The sequence below is a fragment of the Lipophrys pholis genome, assembly GCF_963383615.2.
Source record: "Lipophrys pholis genome assembly, contig: SCAFFOLD_54, whole genome shotgun sequence".
NCBI classification, from domain to species: domain Eukaryota; kingdom Metazoa; phylum Chordata; class Actinopteri; order Blenniiformes; family Blenniidae; genus Lipophrys; species Lipophrys pholis.
The window spans coordinates 66,873-85,000 of NW_028292140.1; the positions used below are offsets into that span (position 1 = coordinate 66,873).

The 18,128-nt window shown below is 47.6% G+C and overlaps 1 protein-coding gene across 4 annotated transcripts in view; it reads right to left on the reverse strand.

The window, feature by feature from the left end:
* Positions 1 to 4,996: 4,996 nt before the first annotated feature.
* fbxo3 (F-box protein 3) overlaps positions 4,997 to 18,128 on the reverse strand; it is a 19,415-nt gene continuing 6,283 nt past the window's right edge. For 2 of the 4 annotated variants that reach the window (XM_080493814.1, XM_080493815.1), the window contains exons 8-11: positions 11,832 to 11,947; positions 11,655 to 11,762; positions 11,507 to 11,589; positions 4,998 to 5,321 (exon numbers count right to left, since the gene is read on the reverse strand). In XM_080493814.1, the coding sequence (XP_080349940.1) occupies positions 5,172 to 5,321; positions 11,507 to 11,589; positions 11,655 to 11,762; positions 11,832 to 11,947 (457 nt within the window). In that variant the 3' untranslated portion in view covers positions 4,998 to 5,171. Of the gene's footprint in view, positions 5,322 to 11,506; positions 11,590 to 11,654; positions 11,763 to 11,831; positions 11,948 to 12,399; positions 12,523 to 18,128 lie in introns of all 4 variants that reach the window. The other 2 variants (XM_080493813.1, XM_080493812.1) reach the window with 2 other exon arrangements.

Sequence of the window (18,128 nt, forward strand, 5' to 3'; positions counted from 1 at the left end):
TTTAGGAAGCCTCCTAACTCCTTTACTAACTCCTTTAGGAAGCCCCCTAACACCTTTCCTAACTCCTTTAGGAAGCCTCCTAACACCTTTCCTAACTCCTTTAGGAAGCCCCCTAACACCTTTCCTAACTCCTTTAGGAAGCCTCCTAACACCTTTCCTAACTCCTTTAGGAAGCCCCCTAACACCTTTCCTAACTCCTTTAGGAAGCCTCATAACACCTTTACTAACTCCTTTAGGAAGCCTCCTAACGCCTTTACTAACTCCTTTAAGAAGCTTCCTAACACCTTTACTAACTCCTTTAGGAAGCCTCCTAACACCTTTACTAACTCCTTTAGGAAGCCTCCTAACTCCTTTACTAACTCCTTTAGGAAGCCTCCTAACACCTTTCTTAACTCCTTTAGGAAGCCTCCTAACACCTTTCACTAGCTCCTTTAGGAAGCCTCCTAACACCTTTCCTAACTCCTTTAGGAAGCCTCCTAACACCTTTTCTTAACTCCTTTAGGAAGCCTCCTAACACCTTTCCTAACTCCTTTAGGAAGCCTCCTAACACCTTTTCTTAACTCCTTTAGGAAGCCTCCTAACACCTTTACTAACTCCTTTAGGAAGCCTCCTAACTCCTTTACTAACTCCTTTAGGAAGCCCCCTAACACCTTTACTAACTCCTTTAGGAAGCCTCCTAACACCTTCTTAACTCCTTTAGGAAGCCTCCTAACACCTTTCCTTAACTCCTTTAGGAAGCCTCCTAACACCTTTCACTAGCTCCTTTAGGAAGCCTCCTAACACCTTTCCTTAACTCCTTTAGGAAGCCTCCTAACGCCTTTCCTTAACTCCTTTAGGAAGCCTCCTAACACCTTTCCTAACTCCTTTAGGAAGCCTCCTAACACCTTTACTAACTCCTTTAGGAAGCCTCCTAACTCCTTTACTAACTCCTTTAGGAAGCCCCCTAACACCTTTCCTAACTCCTTTAGGAAGCCTCCTAACACCTTTCCTAACTCCTTTAGGAAGCCCCCTAACACCTTTCCTAACTCCTTTAGGAAGCCTCCTAACACCTTTCCTAACTCCTTTAGGAAGCCCCCTAACACCTTTCCTAACTCCTTTAGGAAGCCTCATAACACCTTTACTAACTCCTTTAGGAAGCCTCCTAACGCCTTTACTAACTCCTTTAAGAAGCTTCCTAACACCTTTACTAACTCCTTTAGGAAGCCTCCTAACACCTTTACTAACTCCTTTAGGAAGCCTCCTAACTCCTTTACTAACTCCTTTAGGAAGCCTCCTAACACCTTTCTTAACTCCTTTAGGAAGCCTCCTAACACCTTTCACTAGCTCCTTTAGGAAGCCTCCTAACACCTTTCCTAACTCCTTTAGGAAGCCTCCTAACACCTTTTCTTAACTCCTTTAGGAAGCCTCCTAACACCTTTCCTTAACTCCTTTAGGAAGCCTCCTAACACCTTTCCTAACTCCTTTAGGAAGCCTCCTAACACCTTTTCTTAACTCCTTTAGGAAGCCTCCTAACACCTTTCCTAACTCCTTTAGGAAGCCTCCTAACACCTTTTCTTAACTCCTTTAGGAAGCCTCCTAACACCTTTACTAACTCCTTTAGGAAGCCTCCTAACACCTTCTTAACTCCTTTAGGAAGCCTCCTAACACCTTTCCTTAACTCCTTTAGGAAGCCTCCTAACACCTTTCACTAGCTCCTTTAGGAAGCCTCCTAACACCTTTCCTAACTCCTTTAGGAAGCCTCCTAACACCTTTTCTTAACTCCTTTAGGAAGCCTCCTAACACCTTTCCTAACTCCTTTAGGAAGCCTCCTAACACCTTTACTAACTCCTTTAGGAAGCCTCCTAACACCTTTACTAACTCCTTTAGGAAGCCTCCTAACACCTTTCCTAACTCCTTTAGGAAGCCTCCTAACACCTTTCCTTAACTCCTTTAGGAAGCCCCCCAACACCTTTCCTAACTCCTTTAGGAAGCCTCCTAACACCTTTTCTTAACTCCTTTAGGAAGCCTCCTAACACCTTTCCTAACTCCTTTAGGAAGCCTCCTAACACCTTTCCTTAACTCCTTTAGGAAGCCCCCCAACACCTTTCCTAACTCCTTTAGGAAGCCTCCTAACACCTTTCCTTAACCCCGTGATGTCATCCAGGGGTTAAGGTAAAGTCCATAGATAAGGAGATAGGAGGGATGTTTCGGACGTACCCACGGTGTTTAGAAATTAAACACACACATTAACTAAATCCTGGTCACAGAGATTTAAGGAATGTTCTTGTTCTGGACTTGTTCTTGACTTGATCCAGGTCTGTTTGGCTCCACGAGGGTTGATCTGGAATAATGAGCTTAATAATAATGCTGACGCTGACAGAACTGTACAAACAGAAATTTATAGAAGCAGAACTTCTCCTGTCGTCACGGTGATGAATTAATATTCCAACAGGAAACACACTCACTCGGAGGAAACTCTGCCTCAAAACAACTGACTGTAAAATGGAAAGTAAAAGAGCAGTGAGGAAGCTCTGCCTGAAACCTTTCAGCTGGAATAAAGTGAAAGTGAGTCTGTTTCTATTGTCCCATGAATTAATCTGCTCTAATCTCACCAAGTCAGCATTAACAAGTCAGGAAGGTTCTGGTTCTGGCTGCAGCAGCAGTGTTGCTTTCAGTCTGGTTGTCTTTCATACCGGTAATCATGACGTTACACTCCCTGCTGCTCAGCTCCTCTCTAGAAGAACACACACTACAGGATTTCTGGTCGCAAATATGGAACATGTGCATTATCTACGATCTCTGCATTGGACCAAATAAAATCCCTCATGACACTCCCCACACTACAGGACAGTGTAGAGGCCTGGAGGGCCAGTGTCCTGCACGTGTTAGCTCTCTCCCAGCTTCAGCACACCTCAGTCTGATGTTGATGTCATCATCAAGCTTGTAAAACAGCCAAGTATCGAAGCCCTTATGTAGGTATGTAAAGAAATATTTAAAAGTCAACCAAATTTAATGCAACTGGTGCCATTGGAAAGTTTAGGAAAAAAACAAAGTAAATCATACCAAAACTATTCAGATATCTTAACAAATAAGGAATTAATGGGCAAAAGAAGTTTACTAATTAGTACAATTTTCTTAAAGGTAATTAGTACACAAATCTGTGAGCACAAACTTTTTAAATGTGTGTGGGGGGGTGTGGGGATTCCCTAACCGCTGGCTTCCAGCCAGGTTTGTACTGGGCCCTGCGGGTCTTAGACTACTGTCCGGCCGTTGGGTGGGGTGGGGGCTTCCTGCCCGGGTCCGGGCGATGGGAGGACCCCCCTCCCTCACAACCCTCCCTCCCTTACCTCACCTTACGTCACTCTACAATAGACAACAGTGGGTGGTGCCTAGGGTACCTCTGGTGCTTTCTGGGCGGGGGCGTGACTCTCTGGGGTGGTTCACTGGGGACTCCCCGGGTCTGGGGGGCTGCCGACATGCCAGGGTAGCGGTGTCCGGGCCGGATGGCCTCGGGCCACGGGGTGTAGCTACAGGCCCCCCCACAACAGTTCCAACCCCACCCACCCACCCACACCCACACACACCTCATGAGATGTGTTGCTGATGTTGCTTGTTTTCTGCCTGCATTTGTTCAACTATCAAAATCATGTTCTTCTTTTGTTGTCGCTTGTTAATTTGTGTTCCTGTTTGAAAATCATGTTACTGTCTAGATAGAGCTGCTCAGGCTGGTTAATCTAGGAAATCATGTTACTGTCTAGATAGAGCTGCTCAGGCTGGTTTAATCTAGGAAATCATGTTACTGTCTAGATAGAGCTGCTCAGGCTGGTTTAATCTAGAACATCATGTTACTGTCTAGATAGAGCTGCTCAGGCTGGTTAATCTAGGAAATCATGTTACTGTCTAGATAGAGCTGCTCAGGCTGGTTTAATCTAGAACATCATGTTACTGTCTAGATAGAGCTGCTCAGGCTGGTTAATCTAGGAAATCATGTTACTGTCTAGATAGAGCTGCTCAGGCTGGTTTAATCTAGGAAATCATGTTACTGTCTAGATAGAGCTGCTCAGGCTGGTTAATCTAGATATTCATGTTACTGTCTAGATAGAGCTGCTCAGGCTGGTTAATCTAGGAAATCATGTTACTGTCTAGATAGAGCTGCTCAGGCTGGTTTAATCTAGGAAATCATGTTACTGTCTAGATAGAGCTGCTCAGGCTGGTTAATCTAGATATTCATGTTACTGTCTAGATAGAGCTGCTCAGGCTGGTTAATCTAGGAAATCATGTTACTGTCTAGATAGAGCTGCTCAGGCTGGTTAATCTAGGAAATCATGTTACTGTCTAGATAGAGCTGCTCAGGCTGGTTAATCTAGATATTCATGTTACTGTCTAGATAGAGCTGCTCAGGCTGGTTAATCTAGGAAATCATGTTACTGTCTAGATAGAGCTGCTCAGGCTGGTTAATCTAGATATTCATGTTACTGTCTAGATAGAGCTGCTCAGGCTGGTTAATCTAGGAAATCATGTTACTGTCTAGATAGAGCTGCTCAGGCTGGTTTCATCGATTAACAGTTGGAAAGTATTTGGATCAGTGTGATAACTGCAAATAATATATGTAGCACTGACAAGGGTATTGTATGTTGTCTCCCACCCATCCCCCCTCCCCCCACCCCCCTCTCTCTCTCTCTCTCTCCCCTCAATCTTGTCTTCTCTCTCTCTTTGAGCGTTCCCCCCCAGTCGTGTCCAGCAGCCATACCAACTTCTAATGAAGGCAGCAGGAGGAGACTCCAGGTCTCTTCCTGTTCAAGAACAAAAACTGTTCTGACCCCAGAAGGTTCTAGATCACATCATATTGTTTGAACCAAGCTGCTGAACAGGACAAGGGGGAAGAAGAGAAAAAGGGATAGACAGTAGAGTTACTACTGTACCACCTAGTGGGGGAAAGTGGGAATAGGTTTATCACTGCTGCTCTGGTTTTCTTCCAAAAGTCTGACACTTTGCACATTAAAGAAAAGATCAGCAATAAAGTCAAACAAAAGCATTTCTTTATTTTTATCTCACTCTTCTCCCATGTCCATTGTTCATCGGAACACAACTTTCAAGTCTCTGAAAATGTCTCGTCAGGTCCTGTGAGCTGGAAGTTTTGTCCTGGTGTGGCTCTGGTTCAAATCCCACAACACCTTGCTCCCGGACAGACGTCATATGTGGCGTGGGCACCACGCCCCTTCCAGACCAGCCATGTTAATTCCCCGCACACTGCCAAAGTCGTTGTCACTGCCTCCGTCTCCGTCACAGCAGTCGCCACCGTCGTCGCCATCGTCATGGTCCAGATGTGCCGTCAATGTTTTCTGCAGCAAAGAGCAAAAGCAAGAAACAAAAAGCTGCTAGTTCAAGGCTCCATTCAAGGACAATCCAGGTTCAGGAAACTTTTAGGCCATGAGCATAGTGGGGCGGTCGGTATCACTCATATGGAGGAAGGCTAATTGTAGCTCAGTGACTTTTAGCTCCATATTTGTCCTGAGACATGAGCAAAGTGTGAAGCTCTGCATTCCCTCCACCTTTTGATGTTATCACCCTGAATGTCGTTTTTCTCTGCAGTTTCACTGGAAAATGTGAAAAAACAAAGTGGTTGAATGTTATGATCTCTGTCGAATACAGTGGAAATCTTTTACATGTGACATGCTAAAGAATAAGGCGAGTCAAATAGACATCTTTCTGATGATTGTTTCTTGATATTGGCCAAATGTTCCACAAAAATATGCTCAATATACAGAAACAATAAAAATGTTTTCGAGATCACAAATATGTCCGTTTCCTGATCTCTTGGTTCGGGTTAGGTAAATAACTGAAGCCTTTACAGCAACCAATGGCCACTCAAAAACGTCCTCAGGCTATCCTGCTAATGAAGGCACCATTGTTGGGAATCTTGAATGAGAATGAGGAGGATGTAGTGTCTTCTGTTGAACAACTGATCACAACCCATCTGATTAGAACATCATCAGCTAGGAAAGACCCCAAGGATGTCTCACCTGAGGTGATGAATGTGGAGGACGTTGCTGTACAGTGCTACACACATTTCAAAGCTGAGACTTGAGGCCAACCTGACAATCAAATGGTTCCGTGATCCATTAGAAATGAACAAGCTAAAAACTTTCAGCAGACTGTGGAAGAAACAGGTGAAAATGAGTGGTAGATCTGAGCTTCTCCAAGTTCACAGCCTTATTTCATTACATCGTTATGATGGCACCGGTAAGAGATCTCCAATGACCGTGCTTTCCCATCCTCATGGACAATTACCATGGGACCTGGTGACCCCTGGAGGACTCCAATGGAGGAAAGTCTTGGCTAATTATAGGGGAAGATTCAATTTGTTACATCTGCAGAAAAAAGCTCCAAAACCACCAGAGAGGCTACAGTGAGGCTCCAGAGTTAGAGAGTTCCCATGGAGAGGCTGTGGGTTTCCTGTTCCTTCCTGCAGGACATCAGTCATTAGCAGCTCTGATGTCTTCATCAGGTGTCCAATGTCCCAGAGAGGGTTCCCTTGTCAACAGTGCAACATTTGAAAAAGTGTCAATTCCAGGGGGCAAAGAAGGCAAATACACATTAGACTGTTCTTTTTTAAAGGAAAAATTATAATTCAAGTTTCATCTTTGGAAAAAATGTAATTGTTCCTTTTGGTGCAGAAAACTACAAAACTACTTTTTTCCCCTCAAAACAATACTCAGGAATTGTTAGAAGAATTGATCAAATCTTATCAATTCCCACCCCGAGTAATCTACCTGTTAATTCTCCGTGTTAAAAATAAGAATAAGAATAATTAAAAAAAATAAATAAATCGATAAGAGACTCGATAAAGAATTGAATCGTTAAACAGAATCGAAAATGGAATCGGGATCGGAAAGATCTTATCAATTCCCATCCCTAGTCTGGAGAGCGACTCTGGATCCCTCCGTCACCTCCTCCTGCCCCAGCGCCCTGCTAGCAGCAGGTGCTCCCCAGAGGACGGGTGCCACACTAGTTCTGGAGGGAAAAGGTGTGCGTATCCGTCCCAGGTACCAGGAAATCCCAATATGATTGCCTTGATGTAGAACAGCCTATGACGATCCTATTGAGTGGTTGCTGAGACGCCGCTATTTGTCAATAGGGATGAGCCAACAAAGAATAATACGAGAAACATCCTGAAACAAGGAGAGAGCAGAGAACCTGGCCAGACAAGGGTATCATCCTCTCACGAGTCCAGACAAGTGAAAGCGTCTCCCCGACTCAACACTAAACTGGACTGAATAGTGGTATAGGACTGTGGGACTCGAAGTGACTAGGCTGCACTGACAGCTGCACTGTTTTCACCTCTATTGGGTGTATTTTATTCACAGTTATGTCTCCAATTTTCAGCTTTGTTACATTTAGCATGTATACTTTAGCCTGTGTCATTTCTGTTTTATTTCAAAATGATGTGTGAGGGGGGAAACTATTTTGTTTCTCCATATGTGAAAATGTGTATCTGAAGTGACAAATAAAGCCACTTTGACTCGGCATTTCAGGGTCAAACTGCAGCAATACTCTTTCAGAAATATGGCTCAAAGGAATGCAAGAGTCATTTCCATGTCAAAAGTTGGGCACAGATGTTTGCCAAGACGTGATTGGGGAGCATGCTCAGACATACGGTCAGCACATCTGCTGGTAGAGGAAAGCTTGGAGCGATCAAACCTCTTAAGGTATACCAAGGAGGAACCAGAGGTGGAGCTCGGAGGAGAGTGGGATGGGGCCGAGGAGCTGATGGGTAAGCTGGAGAGGATGTGCAAACATACTGAACAATCTCAGAGAGCATGTGTTCTGTGTGAAGAGAGAAGAGACGGAGAGCCTTCAATCGCCTCCATACAATGACTGTTTCTGTAAACCTGAAGGGGGGGGGGGGGGGGGGGACTACCAAGCTGCCATCTGGAAACAAAGCTTGCTATGTCACCCCAAAATGCCAAGCCCAGTGGGAAAGGGAGTGAAAGTGGAGAAACAGGGTGGGTAGTTGAATGTGGCTGTAGACTGGGTGGATGGACACCCAGCACCTCAGGAGGACTTACCAGCCACCAAGCTGGACACCCAGCACCTCAGGAGGACTTACCAGCCACCAAGCTGGACACCCAGCACCTCAGGAGGACTTATCAGCCACCAAGCTGGACACCCAGCACCTCAGGAGGACTTACCAGCCACCAAGCTGGACACCCAGCACCTCAGGAGGACTTACCAGCCACCAAGCTGGACACCCAGCACCTCAGGAGGACTTACCAGCCACCAAGCTGGACACCCAGCCTCTCAGGAGGACTTACCAGCCACCAAGCTGGACACCCAGCACCTCAGGAGGACTTACCAGCCACCAAGCTGGACACCCAGCCTCTCAGGAGGACTTACCAGCCACCAAGCTGGACACCCAGCCTCTCAGGAGGACTTACCAGCCACCAAGCTGGACACCCAGCATCTCAGGAGGACTTTCCAGCCACCAAGCTGGACACCCAGCCTCTCAGGAGGACTTACCAGCCACCAAGCTGGACACCCAGCCTCTCAGGAGGACTTACCAGCCACCAAGCTGGACACCCAGCACCTCAGGAGGACTTACCAGCCACCAAGCTGGACACCCAGCATCTCAGGAGGACTTACCAGCCACCAAGCTGGACACCCAGCACCTCAGGAGGACTTACCAGCCACCAAGCTGGACACCCAGCCTCTCAGGAGGACTTACCAGCCACCAAGCTGGGCACCCAGCACCTCAGGAGGACTTACCAGCCACCAAGCTGGACACCCAGCCTCTCAGGAGGACTTACCAGCCACCAAGCTGGACACCCAGCATCTCAGGAGGACTTACCAGCCACCAAGCTGGACACCCAGCACCTCAGGAGGACTTACCAGCCACCAAGCTGGACACCCAGCCTCTCAGGAGGACTTACCAGCCACCAAGCTGGACACCCAGCATCTCAGGAGGACTTTCCAGCCACCAAGCTGGACACCCAGCCTCTCAGGAGGACTTACCAGCCACCAAGCTGGACACCCAGCCTCTCAGGAGGACTTACCAGCCACCAAGCTGGGCACCCAGCACCTCAGGAGGACTTACCAGCCACCAAGCTGGACACCCAGCCTCTCAGGAGGACTTACCAGCCACCAAGCTGGACACCCAGCATCTCAGGAGGACTTACCAGCCACCAAGCTGGACACCCAGCACCTCAGGAGGACTTACCAGCCACCAAGCTGGACACCCAGCCTCTCAGGAGGACTTACCAGCCACCAAGCTGGACACCCAGCATCTCAGGAGGACTTTCCAGCCACCAAGCTGGACACCCAGCCTCTCAGGAGGACTTACCAGCCACCAAGCTGGACACCCAGCCTCTCAGGAGGACTTACCAGCCACCAAGCTGGGCACCCAGCACCTCAGGAGGACTTACCAGCCACCAAGCTGGACACCCAGCCTCTCAGGAGGACTTACCAGCCACCAAGCTGGGCCTGCAGAACAAGGGTTTCTACATGTGATAATCAGCTAATATCTGAGGAGGAGCCATCTGTCCATGAAGTATGGCTTCTGAGCCACTGAGTACCTGGAGAACGTACAGAGCCCAAAGAGATGACTGCAGATGTTCTGTAGTTCCAGGATATGACATGATTATTTTCATCTTGATGTTCCGTTTGACAAGCATCATAATGGGGTTTTGTTCTATTCCCCCCTGAAGGGAATTTCCTGCTGATTAGTTTTGAAGCTATTGACAAGGTTGAGATAGTAAGATAGTACTTCTCTGGTGATTGTTGTCATGCTACCCTGACTACTGGAAGTTTGGTGATTTCTCACTGGTGTACTTTGTATGTCATGTATGAGTAATTTGGTATTGTATGTCAAGTTACAAGCAGTTACTTCATGGTTAGAACATTCCAAATGTAATGAGTATGTGATGAGTAAATAAAACTATTTGAATACACATATTAGTCTCAGCCCAAACACTGATGGTGCACAATGCAGATCTGTATTTCCATGTCTAGACAACATGACAATATCAATAAAGAAACTGTCTGAGCAGGTGATGTTTGGGATTTCTGAAAACAGATTTTCATGCATGATGTTACTTTTAGTGTATTAACTGAATACGTTTATCAAATTCACTACTAGAAATGATAAGAATATATATATTCTATACAAACTGTTTCATGATCACGAGAACAGTAAAATTGGGATATTTATTTGGTATGATTGTTGAAATGAAAGTATGATAATGATGTACTCAGATGCAGTAAATAAGGTAAAAGATTTGGAGCTTCCCATGTGCTTCCTGGTTCTTGTAATATTTACTAAAATACAGTAACTGGCTTCTGAACTCAAAGGTTTGTTTTCCAATATCCCCTTGGCAAATTAACATATTTGATGAATATACACAAAATATAAGCCAGATATTATAGTTCTTCATACAAAACTAAAAATGTGGTTATGTGAACCACCACAACAATATACATGTACTCGGTACTATAGTAAATATCACCTGTATTGGTGATGCAGTGGACTTGAGAAGTCCATTTAGAGTGATGATAGCAGTAATTATCAGTACTGGAGTCATCCAGCAATGATCCGCGGAGAAATATAACCACAAATATGGAGTATGGTTGAAAAGTTACAATAAACAAACATTATCCACTCATGGAGTACTTATGTGCAGTGTAACTCACTGAAGTATTTTAGTGGTCCAAGCCATTTTTGTTGTTTTTTCTGTATATTGAGCATGTATTAGTGGAACATTTGGCCAATATCAAGAAGCAATCACCATAAAATGTTAGTTATTTAACTTACCTGCCACATGTCAGATCCTGACACGGTTTTGGACATCGATCATAACATTCAACCACATTAGTGCTCGCTCAGTCGTCAGTGAAACCACAGAGAAAAGGGTGATAACAGCAGGAAGGGTGAGGGGTATGCAGGGCTTCACCTTCCTTCAGGAACAAATATCTTTACTAAAGATCAACAGGAGCCGCAGTGAGTCGGACTCCATCCCGGTGGATTTCAGGGGCTTGGCTCAGGGGCTGTTTCACACACTGGGAGACTCAGTTCACATTTTACAAGAACTTTCTTTGTTGGTTTTTTTTAAAATATTTACAAATATTTATTAATATATTTTCGGAGTGGATGATTCTGAGCAAAATCAGAAAATATATGAGGAAAAAACAATTCCAAGAAAAATAAATGAAATGAAGAATTGGGTTTTGTACTTCTAAGAGAAAAGGGTAATGCTTTAAAACTAAAGCCATTTCAGGGGAACCTTTTCTGATTCTAATGTTGCTTGTTCACCAGTGTATGGTGGTAATAGTGATCTATTTTCTGATGTTTGGTTGTGTGTTAAAGCTGCATACTAAGAACATACTATGAGGCCGACTTCCTGTGTTGAATGAGAACCATAAAGTTGGAAGCTCGCCAACTGAACAGGAGAAATGCAATCATGCCATTTTTCCATGTGTGAAAATGAAACTGTTTGGAATGAAAGCAGAGCCTGTGAGAGAGGACACGAGTTACCGTTGGAGCCGGCGGCTCCCTGAAGGGCGGACACACCATGTGGAAGCGTGGGATGGCCACCTGGAAGACTTCTTCCTTATTGGCTGCAGGACAAACACATGTCAGAGCTCAGCCTCACCGAGAGCAGAGCTGTGCAGCACAAACCCACCCAGGCTGTGGAAGGTGTAATGTCCCTCCATGTACTCCCACGGCGTGGAGAAGGTGGTGCAGCTGGCGTACTCGTGCACTTTGCCAGGAGTCATCACAGGGAACTCACCTGCACCACACACACAGTCAGAGAGGCTCTCTTAGCCAATCACAGCTCTGCTCGTCATGCGACGCCTACCGACGACGCCGGGGCCCTGAACCTCCTCCACGTTCCCGTCAGAGGTGGTGATCTTCCAGTAACGGCTGTCCAGCTGGCAGGCGGCCTCCGGCAAGGCGGAGCTCGACATCTCTATCCTGCACACATGACAATACACTCGTTAAGATACATAGAAGGGCTTTAAAACCACAGCCATCAGCAAATATGTCTTTAGAACTACTTGAAGTAATGAAGATCGATAACGTATTGATTTTAAAAAGACTGAAAATTCCAAAGAAAAGAAAACTTTTCTTTTTTTCCAAAACTAAATTATGACTTGGGAAAATATTTCTTATGCCTGAAAATGTAAAGTAGATTTCTGTTAGTAATAAACTACTGCTGGTTCTGAAGTCTCAAGTATTTACTGAGGATATCTAAACTGGCTGTTTAAAAGTGACCAAACCAAAGAAATAAAACATGCTGTTGTTTAGAAAGACATTATGAACCAAAACCAGCAAGTCATGGATACTGAAAGAGTCCAAAAGAAGGGACTCGGTTTACAGGACATAAAGTGCCTGAATCAGTGATTGACAGCACAGCAGAGGAGCACCTGATGCGGTAGGTGAAGAAGAAGTGTGGCGGGTGGACGGAGGAAAGCTCCGGCAGGAAGGACGTGGACACAGACACAGTGATGTCCCCCGTGGTCGCTACGCTGCTCTTATCATGGACGTACCTGCAGACAGGCCAGGACACACATGAGGAGGGAGGGAGGGAGGGAGGGAGGGAGGGAGGGAGAGAGGGAGGGAGGGAGGAAGGTGGGGGGGGGGGAGGGAGGGAGAGAGGGAGGGAGAGACGTACCTGCAGACTGGCCAGGACACACATGAGGAGGGAGGGAGGGAGAGACGTACCTGCAGACTGGCCAGGACACACATGAGGAGGAAGGGAGGGAGGGAGGGAGGGAGGGAGGGAGGAAGGGAGGGAGGGACGGAGGGAGAGACGTACCTGCAGACTGGCCAGGACACACATGAGGAGGGAGGGAGGGAGGGAGGAAGGGAGGGAGGAAGGAAGGGAGAGAGGGAGGTGGGGGGGGGGAGGGAGGGAGGGAGGGAGGGAGAGACGTACCTGCAGACAGGCCAGGACACACATGAGGAGGGAGGGAGGGAGGGAGGGAGGGAGGGAGAGAGGGAGGTGGGGGGGAGGGAGGGAGGGAGGTGGGGGGGAGGGCTGGAGGGAGGGAGAGACGTACCTGCAGACTGGCCAGGACACACATGAGGAGGGAGGGAGGTGGGGGGGGGAGGGGGGGAGGGAGGGAGGGACGGAGGGAGAGACGTACCTGCAGACTGGCCAGGACACACATGAGGAGGGAGGGAGGGAGGGAGGGAGGGAGGGAGGGAGGGAGGGAGAGACGTACCTGCAGACTGGCCAGGACACACATGAGGAGGGAGGGAGGGAGGGAGGGAGGAAGGGAGGGAGAGAGGGAGGTGGGGGGGAGGGAGGGAGGGAGAGAGGGAGGTGGGGGGGAGGGAGGGAGGGAGGTGGGGGGGAGGGCTGGAGGGAGGGAGAGACGTACCTGCAGACTGGCCAGGACACACATGAGGAGGGAGGGAGGGAGGGAGGGAGGGAGAGACGTACCTGCAGACTGGCCAGGACACACATGAGGAGGGAGGGAGGGAGGGAGGGAGGAAGGGAGGGAGAGAGGGAGGTGGGGGGGAGGGAGGGAGGGAGAGACGTACCTGCAGACAGGCCAGGACACACATGAGGAGGGAGGGAGGGAGGGAGGAAGGGAGGGAGGAAGGAAGGGAGAGAGGGAGGTGGGGGGGGGAGGGAGGGAGGGAGGGAGGGAGAGACGTACCTGCAGACAGGCCAGGACACACATGAGGAGGGAGGGAGGGAGGGAGGAAGGGAGGGAGGAAGGAAGGGAGAAAGGGAGGTGGGGGGGGGGAGGGAGGGAGAGACGTACCTGCAGACAGGCCAGGACACACATGAGGAGGGAGGGAGGGAGGGAGGAAGGGAGGGAGGAAGGAAGGGAGAGAGGGAGGTGGGGGGGGGGGAGGGAGGGAGGGAGGGAGGGAGAGACGTACCTGCAGACAGGCCAGGACACACATGAGGAGGGAGGGAGGGAGGGAGGAAGGGAGGGAGGGAGGGAGGGAGGGAGGGAGGGAGAGACGTACCTGCAGACTGGCCAGGACACACATGAGGAGGGAGGGAGGGAGGGAGGAAGGGAGGGAGGAAGGAAGGGAGAGAGGGAGGTGGGGGGGGGGGAGGGAGGGAGGGAGGGAGGGAGGGAGGGAGGGAGAGACGTACCTGCAGACAGGCCAGGACACACATGAGGAGGGAGGGAGGGAGGGAGGGAGGGAGGGAGAGACGTACCTGCAGACAGGCCAGGACACACATGAGGAGGGAGGGAGGGAGGGAGGAAGGGAGGGAGGAAGGAAGGGAGAGAGGGAGGTGGGGGGGGGGGGGGGGGGGAGGGAGGGAGGGAGAGACGTACCTGCAGACAGGCCAGGACACACATGAGGAGGGAGGGAGGGAGGGAGGGAGGGAGGGAGGGAGAGACGTACCTGCAGACTGGCCAGGACACACATGAGAAGGGAGGGAGGGAGGGAGAGACGTACCTGCAGACAGGCCAGGACACACATGAGGAGGGAGGGAGGGAGGGAGGAAGGGAGGGAGGAAGGAAGGGAGAGAGGGAGGTGGGGGGGGGAGGGAGGGAGGGAGGGAGGGAGAGACGTACCTGCAGACAGGCCAGGACACACATGAGGAGGGAGGGAGGGAGGGAGGAAGGGAGGGAGGAAGGAAGGGAGAAAGGGAGGTGGGGGGGGGGAGGGAGGGAGAGACGTACCTGCAGACAGGCCAGGACACACATGAGGAGGGAGGGAGGGAGGGAGGGAGGGAGGGAGGAAGGAAGGGAGAGAGGGAGGTGGGGGGGGGAGGGAGGGAGGGAGGGAGAGACGTACCTGCAGACAGGCCAGGACACACATGAGGAGGGAGGGAGGGAGGGAGGAAGGGAGGGAGGAAGGAAGGGAGAGAGGGAGGTGGGGGGGGGAGGGAGGGAGGGAGGGAGGGAGAGACGTACCTGCAGACAGGCCAGGACACACATGAGGAGGGAGGGAGGGAGGGAGGAAGGGAGGGAGGAAGGAAGGGAGAGAGGGAGGTGGGGGGGGGGGGGGGGGGGGGAGGGAGGGAGGGAGGGAGGGAGAGACGTACCTGCAGACAGGCCAGGACACACATGAGGAGGAAGGGAGGGAGGGAGGGAGGAAGGGAGGGAGGGAGGGACGGAGGGAGAGACGTACCTGCAGACTGGCCAGGACACACATGAGGAGGGAGGGAGGAAGGGAGGGAGGAAGGAAGGGAGAGAGGGAGGGAGGAAGGAAGGGAGAGAGGGAGGGAGGGAGGAAGGAAGGGAGAGAGGGAGGGAGGGAGGGAGGGAGGATGGAAGGGAGAGAGGGAGGGAGGGAGGAAGGAAGGGAGAGAGGGAGGGAGGGAGGGAGGGAGGGAGAGACGTACCTGCAGACAGGCCAGGACACACATGAAAGACAAAAAACTGGTGCTAAATCTGGCCCTGGACCAGAACTAGAACCTGGTTCTTTCTGGTGGAAAAGCCTCCTTTGATAACAAATGAAGGCTTGACGTCTTGTCATGCGTTTCCCTTCACATACTGCTATACCCTATTACATACTGCTATACCCTATTACATACTGCTATACCCTTCTACATACTGCTATACCCTATTACATACTGCTATACCCTATTACATACTGCTATACCCTATTACATACTGCTATACCCTATTACATACTGCTATACCCTTCTACATACTGCTATACCCTATTACATACTGCTATACCCTATTACATACTGCTATACCCTTCTACATACTGCTATACCCTATTACATACTGCTATACCCTTCTACATACTGCTATACCCTATTACATACTGCTATACCCTATTACATACTGCTATACCCTATTACATACTGCTATACCCTATTACATACTGCTATACCCTTCTACATACTGCTATACCCTATTACATACTGCTATACCCTATTACATACTGCTATACCCTATTACATACTGCTATACCCTATTACATACTGCTATACCCTTCTACATACTGCTATACCCTATTACATACTGCTATACCCTTCTACATACTGCTATACCCTATTACATACTGCTATACCCTTCTACATACTGCTATACCCTATTACATACTGCTATACCCTTCTACATACTGCTATACCCTATTACATACTGCTATACCCTATTACATACTGCTATACCCTATTACATACTGCTATACCCTATTACATACTGCTATACCCTTCTACATACTGCTATACCCTATTACATACTGCTATACCCTTCTACATACTGCTATACCCTTCTACATACTGCTATACCCTATTACATACTGCTATACCCTTCTACATACTGCTATACCCTATTACATACTGCTATACCCTTCTACATACTGCTATACCCTATTACATACTGCTATACCCTATTACATACTGCTATACCCTTCTACATACTGCTATACCCTATTACATACTGCTATACCCTTCTACATACTGCTATACCCTATTACATACTGCTATACCCTATTACATACTGCTATACCCTATTACATACTGCTATACCCTATTACATACTGCTATACCCTTCTACATACTGCTATACCCTATTACATACTGCTATACCCTTCTACATACTGCTATACCCTTCTACATACTGCTATACCCTATTACATACTGCTATACCCTTCTACATACTGCTATACCCTATTACATACTGCTATACCCTTCTACATACTGCTATACCCTATTACATACTGCTATACCCTATTACATACTGCTATACCCTTCTACATACTGCTATACCCTATTACATACTGCTATACCCTTCTACATACTGCTATACCCTTCTACATACTGCTATACCCTATTACATACTGCTATACCCTTCTACATACTGCTATACCCTTCTACATACTGCTATACCCTATTACATACTGCTATACCCTTCTACATACTGCTATACCCTATTACATACTGCTATACCCTTCTACATACTGCTATTCCCTTCTACATACTGCTATACCCTATTACATACTGCTATACCCTTCTACATACTGCTATACCCTATTACATACTGCTATACCCTTCTACATACTGCTATACCCTTCTACATACTGCTATACCCTATTACATACTGCTATACCCTTCTACATACTGCTATACCCTATTACATACTGCTATACCCTATTACATACTGCTATACCCTATTACATACTGCTATACCCTATTACATACTGCTATACCCTTCTACATACTGCTATACCCTATTACATACTGCTATACCCTTCTACATACTGCTATACCCTTCTACATACTGCTATACCCTATTACATACTGCTATACCCTTCTACATACTGCTATACCCTATTACATACTGCTATACCCTTCTACATACTGCTATACCCTATTACATACTGCTATACCCTATTACATACTGCTATACCCTATTACATACTGCTATACCCTATTACATACTGCTATACCCTTCTACATACTGCTATACCCTATTACATACTGCTATACCCTTCTACATACTGCTATACCCTTCTACATACTGCTATACCCTATTACATACTGCTATACCCTTCTACATACTGCTATACCCTATTACATACTGCTATACCCTTCTACATACTGCTATACCCTATTACATACTGCTATACCCTATTACATACTGCTATACCCTTCTACATACTGCTATACCCTATTACATACTGCTATACCCTTCTACATACTGCTATACCCTTCTACATACTGCTATACCCTATTACATACTGCTATACCCTTCTACATACTGCTATACCCTTCTACATACTGCTATACCCTATTACATACTGCTATACCCTTCTACATACTGCTATACCCTATTACATACTGCTATACCCTTCTACATACTGCTATTCCCTTCTACATACTGCTATACCCTATTACATACTGCTATACCCTTCTACATACTGCTATACCCTATTACATACTGCTATACCCTTCTACATACTGCTATACCCTATTACATACTGCTATACCCTTCTACATACTGCTATACCCTATTACATACTGCTATACCCTATTACATACTGCTATACCCTTCTACATACTGCTATACCCTTCTACATACTGCTATACCCTTCTACATACTGCTATACCCTATTACATACTGCTATACCCTATTACATACTGCTATACCCTTCTACATACTACTATACCCTATTACATACTGCTATACCCTTCTACATACTGCTATACCCTTCTACATAC